Source organism: Amblyomma mixtum, chromosome 7 (assembly GCF_055824585.1).
Source record: "Amblyomma mixtum isolate Tamu chromosome 7, ASM5582458v1, whole genome shotgun sequence".
Lineage (NCBI taxonomy): Eukaryota > Metazoa > Arthropoda > Arachnida > Ixodida > Ixodidae > Amblyomma > Amblyomma mixtum.
This window is the reverse complement of record NC_143018.1, coordinates 15647623-15661724: the sequence shown is the minus strand read 5'-3', so window position 1 is coordinate 15661724 and position 14102 is coordinate 15647623. Positions and strand designations below refer to the sequence as shown.

At 44.9% G+C, this 14102-nt stretch overlaps 1 protein-coding gene across 4 annotated transcripts in view; it reads left to right on the top strand.

Annotated features, from left to right (window-relative positions):
- LOC149335100 (uncharacterized) overlaps positions 1-14102 on the top strand; it is a 64284-nt gene that overhangs the window by 26539 nt on the left and 23643 nt on the right. For all 4 annotated transcript variants that reach the window (XM_089551789.1, XM_089551787.1, XM_089551788.1 and 1 more), the window contains 7 exons: positions 3044-3238; positions 5525-5587; positions 7626-7725; positions 10232-10360; positions 12761-12845; positions 13288-13393; positions 13969-14015. In XM_089551789.1, coding sequence (XP_089407915.1) covers positions 3044-3238; positions 5525-5587; positions 7626-7725; positions 10232-10360; positions 12761-12845; positions 13288-13393; positions 13969-14015 — 725 coding nt within the window. The remainder of the gene's footprint in view (positions 1-3043; positions 3239-5524; positions 5588-7625; positions 7726-10231; positions 10361-12760; positions 12846-13287; positions 13394-13968; positions 14016-14102) is intronic.

Below are 14102 nucleotides of genomic sequence, written 5' to 3'. Positions count from 1 at the left end.
TGCTCGCTTCACGGCAACATTATCCTGCCTAGAAAGAAGAAAAATACGGGAAGTAGTAAAGACAAATCTGAATGCACACGCATCAGGTTTCTGACTCAACTGTACGCAGTTGGTTTGAAATGCCAGTCACTTTGGTCAGGATTCGCATTGTTATTTCATTACTATTCTTACATTCAATTTATACCTTGTGCTACAGCCTGCAAGCTTACTCAACCACACTGAAAAGTGAGGACACACTAAAAAACTTGTTTGTTATTTAGCAGCCAGGACTATATATAGTAACCATTTTTTCTGATTAAGCATGTTTTATTCAACTTATCCAACTATTTAAAATACAAGAATTGGTTCAGTTCAATTTTTGGGAGTTATTTTTTTTTTCAAAAATGTCTTAAATCTGCTAATCGCTCTAGCAATGATAACTATTGAAATGTTGAGCTGAGGAAAGCTTAGGCATTTGTGTTGCTGAATGTGTGACCTCATATTTCTTGAGAATAAACTTCTTGAGTCCCGCTTTTTATCATCATGTCAACACTGTAATCATGTCCAGTGCAGGCCAAAAATTTCTCCAGTTAACCCTGTGCCAGCGGCGGCCCCCTTATCCCAGCAAACTTCCGAACCTCATCTGCCCACCTGCCCTGATCCTCTCTGCTGTGCTTGCATTCTCTCTGAATCCAGCCCGTTACCCTAATGATAATTGGTCATCTTGCCTTCATGCTACATGCGCTGCCCATATGCCTGTTCTATGCTGCGGACAGCGGCGGCGGGGAAAGTGCGGTGCATTGTCAAAGCCGCCATCGCGTTGTAGTTCGTATCATATTTTATCAATAATAGCGCAAACTGCGCATGGCGATTGCAGCTGTGAAAAAAGTAATATGCTACAATTTAAAAATAATTAACTTATTTTTCATGCCACACCAAGCCTGCTACTAAGTACAAAAAAGAGACGATACAAAATATGTGACAGTTTCGCACATCCGCACGAGGCTAGGTTCAGCCATGGCGGCAGTGGTAGAGCGCAGGGCGTGTGCGATTTCAATCGTGTTCCGTGGGAACATTGTGTTTGAAGAACCTCGACACAGAATTAATTATTCCCTAATTATTATTGCTGGCGAGGTTGTTCAACCGTTCTTTCCTTGATGGAGCTGAAGGAAGACAGTTTGCTTGCTTTTACTACTCGGTGAAGTGGACCCGTCAGTACGAATTAGGACTACAAGTCGTTTTTACCGGCTGGGATCGTGACCTTTCTTGGTGCGTACTCAGTCTCAGTTTACTAATTGAAGTGTATTTTATGCTATTTTTGCGTTCGTAATGAAAAAATTCTAACGCATTTATCGGCACGTTATATTTTTACGCTCACTCGTTTGGCTGTTTTGCCAAACTCGCTGTGTATTGAAACAAAGGCTGGTGATGTATGCAACTGGCCTCTACTACCGAAATGTGGGCATGCGTTCGGATGGTGTGCCGAAGTGCGTGTGCAAGCACACTCCGCTCAGCACGACTGCCTTTTAGTGCTGCAAGGGCAACCTTTCTCGCTTCATAGACTTGCGTCGGTAAAAGTGGCGTAAATTACTGGGTTTGTTTGTTGTGGTTGCTGTGCCATTCTCTTGTCACCTGTTAAAGTGAACAATTATGCTTTCTTTTGCAGCAACCCTGGCCTATTGGGCTCGGCAGAAGAGTATTGATGCCACCTCAGCTGTTAACCTGACGATTATGCTCAACGAGAAGATTCAGTGAAAGCGCCGAGCGCAATAAAATACTGACGCACTAGGAAGTCATCTGCAGTGTTTTGGGCTCCCATGATGGCCATGTACTCGCTTACTCAACTGTATTTGAGCTAGCTGGAGTGCTTGGACGTCCCGACGACTCCATAGGGAAGTCTGTGGCTGGGATGCAGTAGGTCTCCGTTCCATCTGGAATTGTAACAGGTGTCAGCTGCATCTCGTATTGCAGCTGGTTCCAGTCTGGAAATGTCTCTTAAAACAGTAGGACTGGAACCAGTTAGAAATTTTCACCTGGATATTGATCTATGTATAGTCATATTCTCTTTTATAGACGTCTAGGCTACGTAGACTGGGCGTACTTACATGTTCACAAATATCTGATAAATGTAGAGCGTGATGTCTGCAGTACGTACCTGCAACGTGAACTGGACCCCAATTTTCATGTTGTAGGTACGTAGATTTTTCGTAAACGGTACTAATATGGATGTCTAATGGAGGTGTCTAATGTCCAGCGTAAATATCTTGCTGATGTCTATGGTACGTTTTATGGTTTACTGGGTAGTAGCATACATTAGCTCAATATGTACATCCAGAGAACACACTTCTGCTCCAACTTATATACCCAATTTATTAGGCTCTCATGCTGGGGCCGGTGGTGCTTGCCCACTGAGCGCAGTTATTTAATTTCAGCTCCAGTGGTGGTGTAGGTGATGAGTACAATTTATTAGGCTAAGCTGCTGATAGCTCTTATTGTAAGTACCATATTAGTTCTACCTTTTTCGTCAAACATGCAAACATTCATTGGATAAATTGGGTGCAGTTCGGCGGACCAATTGGACGCAATGGGTAAGATCAATTGGGCTCACCAATTGGAAACCCAAATGGTCCAATTGGATAGTCCATTTGGACCATCCAATTGGAACACCATTCCAATTGGAACCAATTGGAAACCCAAACGGTCCAATTGGATAGTCCATTTGGACCGTCCAATTGGAACCAATTGGAAACTGAACTCGTCCAATTGGAACCCATTGGAAATCCAATTGGTTCCAATGGTTTTTTTGACTGGGATCAGCCCCCACATTTCTGCCCCATAGTTAAGTAACAGTAAGACAGCTGTTATTGCTTCCCTTCAATTACAAGTGGTGCTACCCAATCGGCATTGAAACTCCCTTGGACGTCCTGCGGATGTTCAGGATGTCTGCAGGGACATCCAGTGGAGGTTCAGTGCCCATCCGGTAGTAGTCGTCGTGCTCCTGCCCAGCTTAGTTTTGTGCCGGTGCGTGCACATGCGGACCTGCAGTGCCTGCTTGTGTTTTCAGCTGGAGAGCATGCGCATGGGATACCTGGTCTCCTCGGGTCAGCAGCTGTCTGTGGAGCTTCGGCAGTACCTGCAGGGGCGACCGCTGCAGCCGGGGGAGGGACGGCCCCTCGTCAGTTTCCTAGGAGGGTTGGTTGACTACCTGAGCCACCCAGCACTGCGGCACGGAGGACAGCCTGCCCTGGCTGCTACTGATGTATGTGTGCGGTTCACATGTGGGGAAACCTGCTTGCCATTCGCTGCAGTGTACAAACATTTGTTCGATACTGTCGTGTATGACGACTATATGGCTCTGCTTAGTACTTTGGCTGCAGTTAGACTGGAACATAGCTGTCACATGCCTTGACTTGATATGGAGGTTCTGGTGTTTTTCGTGCCCTTCTTTAATGCCCGTGTTTCACAAAAATTTGGAAGGTATTGCAATGGATATTACTAATGCAGACAAAGTAAATGAAATGCCTCGGTGGCATGCATGTTCTGGGTTTTTATGTTCTGTGGTCAGGTCTGTGTCCCGTGCGGGTTCTATGCTATCGGCCTGTGCACTGTGCCCGGGTCATCTTTGCGTCGTGCTTGCCTTGGGCCTTGTAAAAAAAAATAGTAGGGTTTTAACGTAGTTTGTTTAGCCTGGTTGGCTCATGGTATTGTTTTGCCGGGTCGTTGGCACGTCTAGCAACGATATTAGACTTAGGCTTAGCTCTGATCAAGGTTAAGCTGATCTGATCTTTTTGCGCCCCAGATGGAAGTTGACGAAGACAACGATGTGTAATGCACAGAGCGAGAATATGTTGCTGTTTAACATGAGGCGTGATCGGCTGTGGCGATGGCAGAGTGCTCTCATGGTGTGGCCAGCGAAGCTGGTCTGTTCACACCGCCGCAGGTTCGAAATCCATTCGCGGCAATATTTATTTTATTTCTGCACCCTCAAGGTCAGGGATACCACAGAATTCTTGGTTGGGTTTGACCCCGAGAAGTAGGGCTTTCGCACTCATATGTTGCAGTAAATCATTCGCCTTTATCATTGTGCATAACATTGTGCACCTTAGAACTGTGGAATTGGCTAGTTGTTCGATTTACAGACAGTCTTGCATACTCGTGACTTTATTCCACAGTTTTTATGACACGGTCTGTAAAACAGAAAATCAGAACTAAACAGGCAGCACTCGGAACATGCATTCATGACGAGAAGTGTGCATGCTATTGTGAAGATTTTACTCACATACTCACATAATGAATTTACTCTCATTTACTCATGGAATTACATTACATAATTACATTTACTCACATAATGATTGCCCTCATGTAATGAAAATGTACCCTGATATTTTCGTAATATATTTGATTAAAAAGAAAATGTTTGTGATGTGAGTCAATGCGGTAATTGTGTTTTCTTGAGTTCTGGCATCTGTGGTATTAGGAAAGTAGGTATATATATCATTCTCGGTGCATAGTACTGCGCACTTGCATATTCGTACAGGTGTTTATATATGTTTTTTTTTTTTTCATTTTGATCCCATGGTTACGGTTTGGTTTGGTTTATGGGGTTTAACGTCCCAAAGCAACTCAGGCTATGAGGGACGCTGTAGTGGAGGGCTCCGGAGATTTCGACCACCTGGGGTTCTTTAACGTGCACTGACATCGCACAGTACACGGGCCTCGAATTTCTCCTCCAAAGAAATTCAGCTGCCACGGCGGGGATCGAACCCATGGTTACACAAGGGACGGCTCCTCGCTTGCTCAACCTGTTGCAAATGCAGTTGGGGCTTCTTTCTTTTATTCCGTGTTAATCGCAAAGGTGTTTAGTAGCGGGACGAAACAAAAATGGCTGCATTTTCGAGGTGGCAGTGTTCAGTTTTCAATTCAACATAAACTATCCTAGGATAAAAAAATTTTTGCAGTCAACTTGGCTTGCAGCAACAAAAACTTCTTTATATGTAGTTCTTGCATGCATACAGAATGCTCCAGGAAGGCTGAACTGATAATTTCAGAGAGCGATATGTTTGGGATAGGTAACTATACCTCGTTAATTGATGGGCATGTGCTGTCTCCTCTCTGGCTTCTTCGCCGAGTAGAAAAACACAAGAGGCCACATTGATCTGCTGATGCAGTCGAACCTATAACGGAACAGTTTATAATGAAATAATGGATATAACAAAGGCATGACGTGAGCTCCTTTGGGAGCTCGGTCAGCATGGGCTGTACTGAAGTTACGACCATAACGAAGTAATCGCCAGGCCCCTTCGAATTCGTTGTGACAAGGTTCGACTGGATTTCTAGCTTTTAAATACTTAGGTCATATCCAGCATGTCTAAGAGGTGTAAGTATGTTCACCTTCTGCGAGCCTTTTTTAGCCTGTAAAGGACACCTGGACCTCATTGCAGTTGTTACACTATGTTCATTGATAGGCAAAAAAAAGATCTAGACATGCAGTCATGCACTGATGTGTCAGGAGCTTGGACCACATGGTGTTACATGTTCATTGCAGGCCATCTGGGATGTTGCTTCACATTTGCTGGCCCACAAGCCATTGCTGCTGCAAGACCATACAGTGAGTATTGGCACTAGCTCTCTGACAACAGCTATTCGTTGTATATAAAACCAAATGCAAGAAGCAAAGATAAATATTCAGTGTTCCAGCACTCGTGCAGTGTTGTGCTTGGAAATTTGTTTGTAAATCGTATTGCATTCAGGATAAACACGGCTGTGAAGAAGTAGCTTCTACAGGGAATTATTCGTTGCATGGAAACTCACTGCTTGTTGCAAGGCTGGTCGATTGTAGTGACAGATTCTGCGATTTATAAGTGTTTAATCTTGCGTACGTATGTGTGAGTGCATTGTTGTTTTATGACTGCTCACACAGTGAAAGACAAATGTAATAAAAGTGCATTTCTCTGCACTTTTCGTAGTAATTTGTGTCACTTGATTTTGGCAATTTCGGAGCAGTGTACATGGTTTGTCATTCTGAGGGAGTCATAGGCATGTCATAGAGACTGACTGCTCCCATCAGCATAACTTAAGAGTAAGATCAGTCTAGGTCTTGTTGCCAACACCAGGGTCACCAGATAACTGGCTACTCTTTGAAGCTTCCCCAGAATTTCATTGAGGCAGAACCAGTGATAGTATTATGAAAAGTGTCGATGTTGATTAAAGGGCAGAAAATCACCATGATTATAGCTGCCCACATGTCAGGTGCTTTGACGTAAAGATAGTTAGCCAGTGCCAGCAAAGTGAATACAAACAAAGAAACAAGAAATAAATTGGTTAGCTTCAAACTTTGCATCTGAAGCTTTAAAACTACCGTATTTTCCGGTGTACAAGACGCACCCTTGTATAAGACGCACCCGCCATATATGCAGGCTGTCATTGAAAAAATTGGTATATAAGACGCACCCGTGTATAAGACGCACCCCAATTTACCCAGTTAGGCTAGTGAGGCTTAATTAAACATGCTTATGCAACCATCGGAAAATGCACCGCACGTGTGAGAAGTTCTTAAGCAAAGCTAAGTGATCGAAAAAGGCAACACTCACGCGATACCAGCCCACGTTTTAGCACAAAAGAAAAAAAAGCGAAAGAACTCTCTTTATGTCCATAACAATTTATTTTTACATAAAACCTTCAAAGCCTTCATCTTCGGATGCGCTATCGAAAAGGCAACGCGTCTGAAGCATTCTCTTCGCACTACGTACTTGCAAAGGGTGACTAAAAAAAAAACATCGGCTTCTCTTGGCTTGCCTTGACAATGGCGAGAAGCGCGACTGTCGCCATCTTTTGGCATTTCACATTACCTTTGCTTGGGGCCTCCGAAACGGCCGCGTGTTGAAGATCCCGGAAGTGGTCAACCCCGCCGTTTCATGATAAAGTTCACCTAAAAAAGTTGCGCACAGCGGTCCCCGTATTGAAGTATTAACCATGTTACAACCGCGTTATTGGTAGTAATATTTTTTCGGTGAAAAAAGCTTGAACATGAACCTGAGTAATTTCTGAACTCGCAAAAAAAAAAACGGAAAATGCGCATATAAGACGCACCCTTGTATAGGACGCACCAGCAAGATTTTTGAAAAAAAAACCGCGTCTTATACACCGGAAAATACGGTAGTCTTTTTTTCTACTGAGTCATTTTCATGCAAGCATTACTGCTTCTGCTTGATGCCCAACATCTGGCAAAATAACCAGTCATTTATTGTTGTGCCATACATATATATACGCATGTACCACATGCACTGTACTGCACTGCCTATATGGGTGTCTTCTCAATTTGTTCCATTTGAGTGCTGTTCTTGGTTCATGCTTTTTCACTGACAGCACTCTACAAAACTTTTTCTAGGTTTAAAGACTTTTGCTGCTTCCATTTGTTGAAGTGTGGTGCACAGCTTAAATGGAACGAAACGAAATGCTCGCCAAACTGTATCGTTTTTGATGCAATTCACTTGAGGGTTGCTGTTGTCGAGCTATAGTAGGAGCAACACGTACTATTGAGGTGTGATAGAAAACCAGAAAAAGTTCTAGCACTTCTCACTGGGCCAGGTTTGCAGTCACTTTGGAAAGAGCTCGCATGGTTACTGGGGGAATGCACTGTTTTGCAGATGATAGACCAGCTTCAGAAGCACATTCTCCGGTTCGGGCTTCTGGCGGCCGCCGCACTGAGCCCCGGGCGCTTCAAGAACTTCGACCGACCAGCTGTGGGTGGGTGGATTGTGGATGACGGGATGCCGTCATACCCTCAAGACGGAGCTTAAGTGTCGCGTCCAATTTTGTTTGCTAACTATTGCATCTCTGGCAGTTTGTGTGCTTGCCATTTTGCTATTCGACTGTGTCTGTCACTTGGTCCTGGACTCCACACTTCAGCATTCGCATGCATGTCAGTGGGGGCTAGATGTAAAGATATCCATGTGTGTGCATTGTGATGCCATTGCATGTTAAAGAGCCCTGCGAGGTCGAAATCGGTCCAGAGCCCTACGGCTCCACTTTCATGTCCGACATATGTACTACAGTCAAGCCCACTTATAACAATATTCAAGTGCTATCGAAATACCATTGTTATAACCAATAATTGTTATAACAGGGTTGTGCCGACAAAAATGAAAGATGACAAACTTTAGAGAATTTATTGACAGGAAGGACCTGGACGGATTTGATTGTTCTAATGCCTGTAAAAGCTTGTTAATTCAAACTTCAGGAAACCGGAACAATGTTCACTGATGACCAAAGCACCGCCATCACTGCGCCACCGGGAGCTTCGCACACCTCCACGTCACAGGAATCATTCTTATGGGAAATTCAAGAAGCATGCAGAACTAAGGCTGCGGTGACAGCTGACAAGAGAAAAAAACCGGCACTGGCTGCATGCACGCGCACTACACAGACTGATTTGGGGTGTGCGTAGCCAATGCAGCAATGCAGCAGCTCTCCTGACGTGATGACGCCTGCCTCTTTTGCTGTCATGGCGTTGCTGCGCCAGCTTAGTCCATTGGTCGGCCCCACACGTGCACGCTTTTGTGTTGTAAGCATGATTTTGATGGTGTGGTTGTATCATTTCCTTATTTTTTTTCTATTACGGTTGACACTCAATTACCAGATTTAATTGTTATAACCAATAATGTGCCTTGACAGCATTGCTATAAGCAGTTTATTTTACCATAGAACACATGGCAAAGCTGATGGTGCCATGACTGACCATTGTTATATCCGATATATTGTTATAACCAGTATTGTTATAAGTGGACTTGACTGTATCTACCACATTTAATCATTTAATCCACTTTCATTTAATCTTTCATCTAATCATTTAATCCACATTTAATCCACTTTGGTCGTAGCAAAGCTACTGTTGCTGAAGCAATTAAGCACAGTAGAAAAGAGTTTCATTAAGATTGCAGTCATAAGCTATGCCAGACTGCACTCGCTAACCGATTTTTCATACTTGAAGGGAATGGCAAAGAAGTCCAAACAGTCAAGCAGTCCAGAAATGAACCCTGCCTTCAGCTGTATGCGGACAGTTCCGTGAAACTGTCCGAATAAGTGAGCTCTGCAAATTTTCAATGCCTGAAAAATCGGTCAGCAATTGCAACTTGAGGCAGTGCTATGGATTTTTCCGAGCATGCTGAGATGGTACAATTTGCATGGCAAAAATGTAATTCTATGCTTCAGTTTTATTTTTACTCCAGATTTATTGGCATTTTGCATTTGGGGTGTACAGGCTTGTTTAATTACGTCATTTTGCATTTTTAACAATGTATTTGCGGTGAAGGGTGAGACTTGTTTAACAAAATCACTTAACCGATGCAGAAACACTTCCTTGAACATTTGCAATCCGACTGCACCGAGACATAGCAGGGAAGCCGCGTTAAAGGTGCACTGAAGAGGATTCTGAACATGTCTTTTGCCGCGGGAACTCGATCCACACGTTCCTAGCATTCTTAGAAACAGTGACTTATTGCCCTGTGTGGCCAATTTCCCCAATTAAAACAAATTAACGTCCGGCTCCCGCCTTTTTTTTTTTAATTCTGCCTCGTACGGTGGGCGGAGTCGACCAACGCGTGGAGCGCCTTTCAGCCAGCTCCGTGGAGGCTCTGCTTTCGCTTTATTTTGTTTTTTAGGTTTCCATGAATAAATAGTTTCATTCGCAGATAATACAGCCGCAAAATAAGCCCAAAGAAATAACAATACGCGCGGACTATTTGCTACTACGGACTACTACGTATTACTCCGCCGATGGCGGAGCGGCAAGCCGCCACGGGACTGGGTGAAAGGCGCTCCAAGCGTTGGTCGACTCCGCCCATTGTACGAGGCAGAATTAAAAAAAAAGGCGGGAGCCGGGCGTTAATTCAATTTAATTGGGGAAATCGGCCACACAGGGCAGTAAATCGCAGTTTCTAAGAAAGCTTGGAACGTGTAGATCGAGTTCACGCGGCAAAAAGACAAGTTCAGATTCCTCTTCAGTGCACCTTTAAGACACAGACCCGTTGGTGCAAAGTTTTTGCTTCAAACTCAAACAAACACTGCATGTTTACTGCATTGTCCAGTCTCCACTCGTGTGAGCTGATCACTAGAGGTGCAGATTTGTGCCACAACAAGTTATTGCGCTTTCCAGTGTTCAGCTTCTTACTTGAACAAAGCGCTTCACAGCTTGGGCTGCGTTGCAAGGACGTTTTGCAGTAGAACACGTTATGATGTGCCCCATTATTTCCAGTTGTGTCCATCGGACGGATAACCCGGCATGCGCCAGATGCGGCGGTAGTCCGTGTTCCCCTGCCCGGTGCTGCAACCTCCGCGTGGACCGGAAACTCCCTGGAGTTGAATCTGAAGCAGGAAAGTCAAGGTGACCCCCTGCTTGTGCTCTTTCAACACTGAGCGCTCAAACAATACAGGGAATAAATTGAGGATGGGCAGTTAGAAAGCTGTCTCCATGAGATCGGTTTCAATTGTGGCCGAAATGTGTGTCAGGCTGATTTTTTGTTCTCATTTTCGAGTGCACCTGTGGGGAAAATGTCACGTGACAAGTGATGAGATTGATAACGCGATGGAGCCAGGAGTTGTGTTCCCTTGACTTGTCTCGCCTTGTCTCAGTTTCGCTTTTGTTGTTGTAACCCCGGAGATGCATTCCTTTGCACTGAAATGCAGGCTGGACAGCCATGACAATGGCCTATGGGCTACTAGGACCATGACCGCGGCTACTAAACTTGTGGCTCATGATTGGTAGTCTTGATTAGGACTGCCATTCATTCCCTTCCCTGTGTTGTCAGTTTTGATCATGGCTGTGGCTACATTCATGGCAGTTTGGAGTGTCTGTGCAGTGCATACTAAGCATGGGCTTGTCATGGCGCAGTGCGCTATAGCGCGAGATGAGTGTCATGACATACCACACGGGCACACTGTCACAATTTCGATACAACAGCAGAGTTTGTACCGCATGTGTGTTTCTGCGAGAGTTACAGTAAAAGCTCGTTAATTCGACACTGACGGGACCGCGAAAAATTGTCGAATTATCCGAATGTCGAATTATCGAATGAACAACAAAAAACAAATGTTTGCCGCAACAGGACGTATACCTTTATTTGGCAAGGAAATCTGTAATCACCGTCCGCTTTTTCGAGCGAATTTGAGCGACTACGATAGCTCTAACAGCTGCCAGGTGCTCCGTGGCACACGCGCCGTCATGGATTTGTTCACAGAAGTCCTCCCGCACGGACAAGGCTTCTGCGGCTTCTTTCACCGTGCACTTCGGCATTTGGGGCAACTGCTCACAATCGTAAATCGTCGTCGTTGTCAGCGCCTGTCACTTCAATTATTTCATCCTCGGTCAGCTGACAGGACACGAAGGCGAGGCGCGCAGGCCCTGCGCGCTACCCACCGGAAAGCAGCGCGGGGAGGAGGTGAAGGGAGCGCCGCTCCCCGCTTATCTGTTTTTTCAACCGGCGGCGTCCGAGGGGACGGCGTTGTTGCTGGGACGCGCGTCTTATCTTTCCTCTGATCTTTTAACTCTCCTCTTATCTGCACGGGGACTGTGGACGGGTGTCTTATCTTTTCTCTATCTTTTTCTCTGATCTTTTAACTCTCCTCTATCTGCACATGGCAGCGGTGGTGGCTGAGCCAGTAGGCAATCCCTTGCGATTTCCTTTCACCCTTCTCTCAGTCGCAACAAAACAGCAACAACAAGTAGTGCAGTAAACACGCTGACAAAGCGCGCATTTACCAAAAAAGGCGCCGTAAATAACCGCGATAGCGACTGCTGCGACACAACAAAGCACAAAAAAAAAAGACGCCAGCCGCTTCGGCCGCCGCTAACTCGCTTCCTCGGATGGATGGACCGATGGATGGATGATATGACCATAGGGACGGCCTATCAGCCGTACAGTAGCGCCGCTCGTGGCAGTGTTTTTTTCTTTTTGCTCTCGGCACACCGGCTTGGCGGGCTGCGGAGTGAAGTCGTTCGAATTAACGAGAGTTTCGCCCCATAGACTCCTATGTATAATTGTAGGGACCTCGCGCGCGCGTCGAATTATCCGATTTGCCGAATTAACGGGGGTCGAATTAACGAGCTTTCACTGTATAGTACTAACGTTGGCTCCTGAAAACATAGCCACCAGGAAAACGCAGCACCCAAGAATGTAACCATGGGGTCATTACTGTATGAATGCGACTCCTGAAAATTTTATTTCTTTGGCTCCCACTCAAATGTGTCGCGGACAACTGTACGGTCAGTGAAATGAAGCTTAATGAAAATGTTGGACTGCTTTACACGTCTGTTGCCCAGCACATCCAAATGAAGTCCGTACGATTAATCGGGTCACATTAGCGGTTTGTATTTTGTGGTTTTGTATTGTTATAGTGGCAACATTGTAAGAAAATGGTGGGCTAACATGCGGGGCAATAAGTGTGGCAATGTGAAAATGCCTTTCAGTCATAGGTGTGCTCACAGAAAGGGGGGGGGGGGGGAGGGGGGGGGGGGAGGGAGGGGCAATTTCTACTTCCTAATAGCTATGACATAGGATTGCAAATTTTTGTTCCGTATTCTTTCCTGCTTCCCATACGACTCGAACCAGAAGGCACTGTTCGCAAAACTTCAGAAATTGCAAAAAAGCTGTGTTTCCTCTGAAAAATGAGAACGATTTCCAGAAAAAAGTGACTTGCCAGCAGGGAAATCACACCACAGCGTGTTATTATTATTATTTTTTTTTTTATAGTGTTCTGACTCTATGTTTGTTTTATTCTTGTGTAGGGGACCACAGTGAACTTCTTGCCGCAGTGGCGCTGTTCAAAACACTCAACGAGCTGCTGCCAGAGCGTTTTCTTGCACAACAAGGGTACGTCAGCTTTGCCCGCCTTTTCCATGTACATTTTAGGTGCGCTGCGAGGAATGTATTTGTTTAGTCTTATTAGAGGCTGCACTCTTCATCACATGAGCACACTTTAAAAATCTAATACTCGACTGTCTCTTGTAACTGAGCATTACATCACATCGAATAAGTTGTCAATAATGTAGACACATGTTTGTGCCAGTTCCTTCGGAAATTTTTGTCAGGCTTTAATGAGCAGCCTGGGGATGTCTGTGGCCTTTTTAGCCCCGTGTTCCTTGCGTGTAAGGGATGCCTTTTAGGGGGAAAACATCTGCAGTTTGATTTTGTGACTCAGCCAGGTGCAAACGTGCCATAAGGTAACAGCTATAACAGTTCCAAATGTCTTTGAATATGTGAGGGTAGCTTGGGTGCTTTTTGTCAAGCTCCGTGCCCTGTTCGCAACTTCCAGGAATCACGAAGAGAGGTCACATGAGCTTCACTCACATCTCATCAGTGTGGACCTGAGTAGCAGTGGTGGAGTGGGCATCCGAGTTCAGCTGGTTCACATTAGACCGGTGAGAACATTCTCCACAGGTTACTACTGTCTTTTGTAAAACTACTGGCCCTTCAAAATTTCCTCTTGGATTCTTCTGTAGACAGCTTGAGTTGCCATGTGAGACTAGGCAAGCTGAGGGGGGGAAAAAAAAAATTAGGATTGGTAATGGAGAATGCATTACTTGAGTTTTCACCTTTAATTGTAGTATATGTTTGTGCAGCTTTCCTATGCCTTTGAGTCAAGTCTGCAATGACATAAAAAGCAAGGCGTAGCTTATACCGGTAAATTGCAGTGGTACATAACTTTGTCAGACATGGTCAGTTTTATTTTCAAGCTGTTATAGTTGTGATCAAGCATGTGCTGTTTATCATTTCAGGCTGTTCAGTTTGTCTTACTAGTTAGTTATTGTGGTTTCTATGCATGAGACACGTATGTTGGCTAGTTGCCATTTGTCGCTCGCATGAATTGTGGATACCCTTTTGTCTCCCAATATAGAGTATGCTTATTGTTTGGTATTCATGCCAGGTTGCGTATTAAATGTTCCTGGTCATCATGTTGGTACATAATCAGAGTGCGTGTTTGTTTCCTTTTCAGCAAGCCAACCAAGAGATCGTCTGCGGCATAGCGGACTTTTCGCACAGGTGATTTGCTACATTTCTCTTCAGCGTGGTTAACCTTGTGTCCGAACTTGCTTTTTAACTGAGGTTTAAGCAAGACACACCTCATTT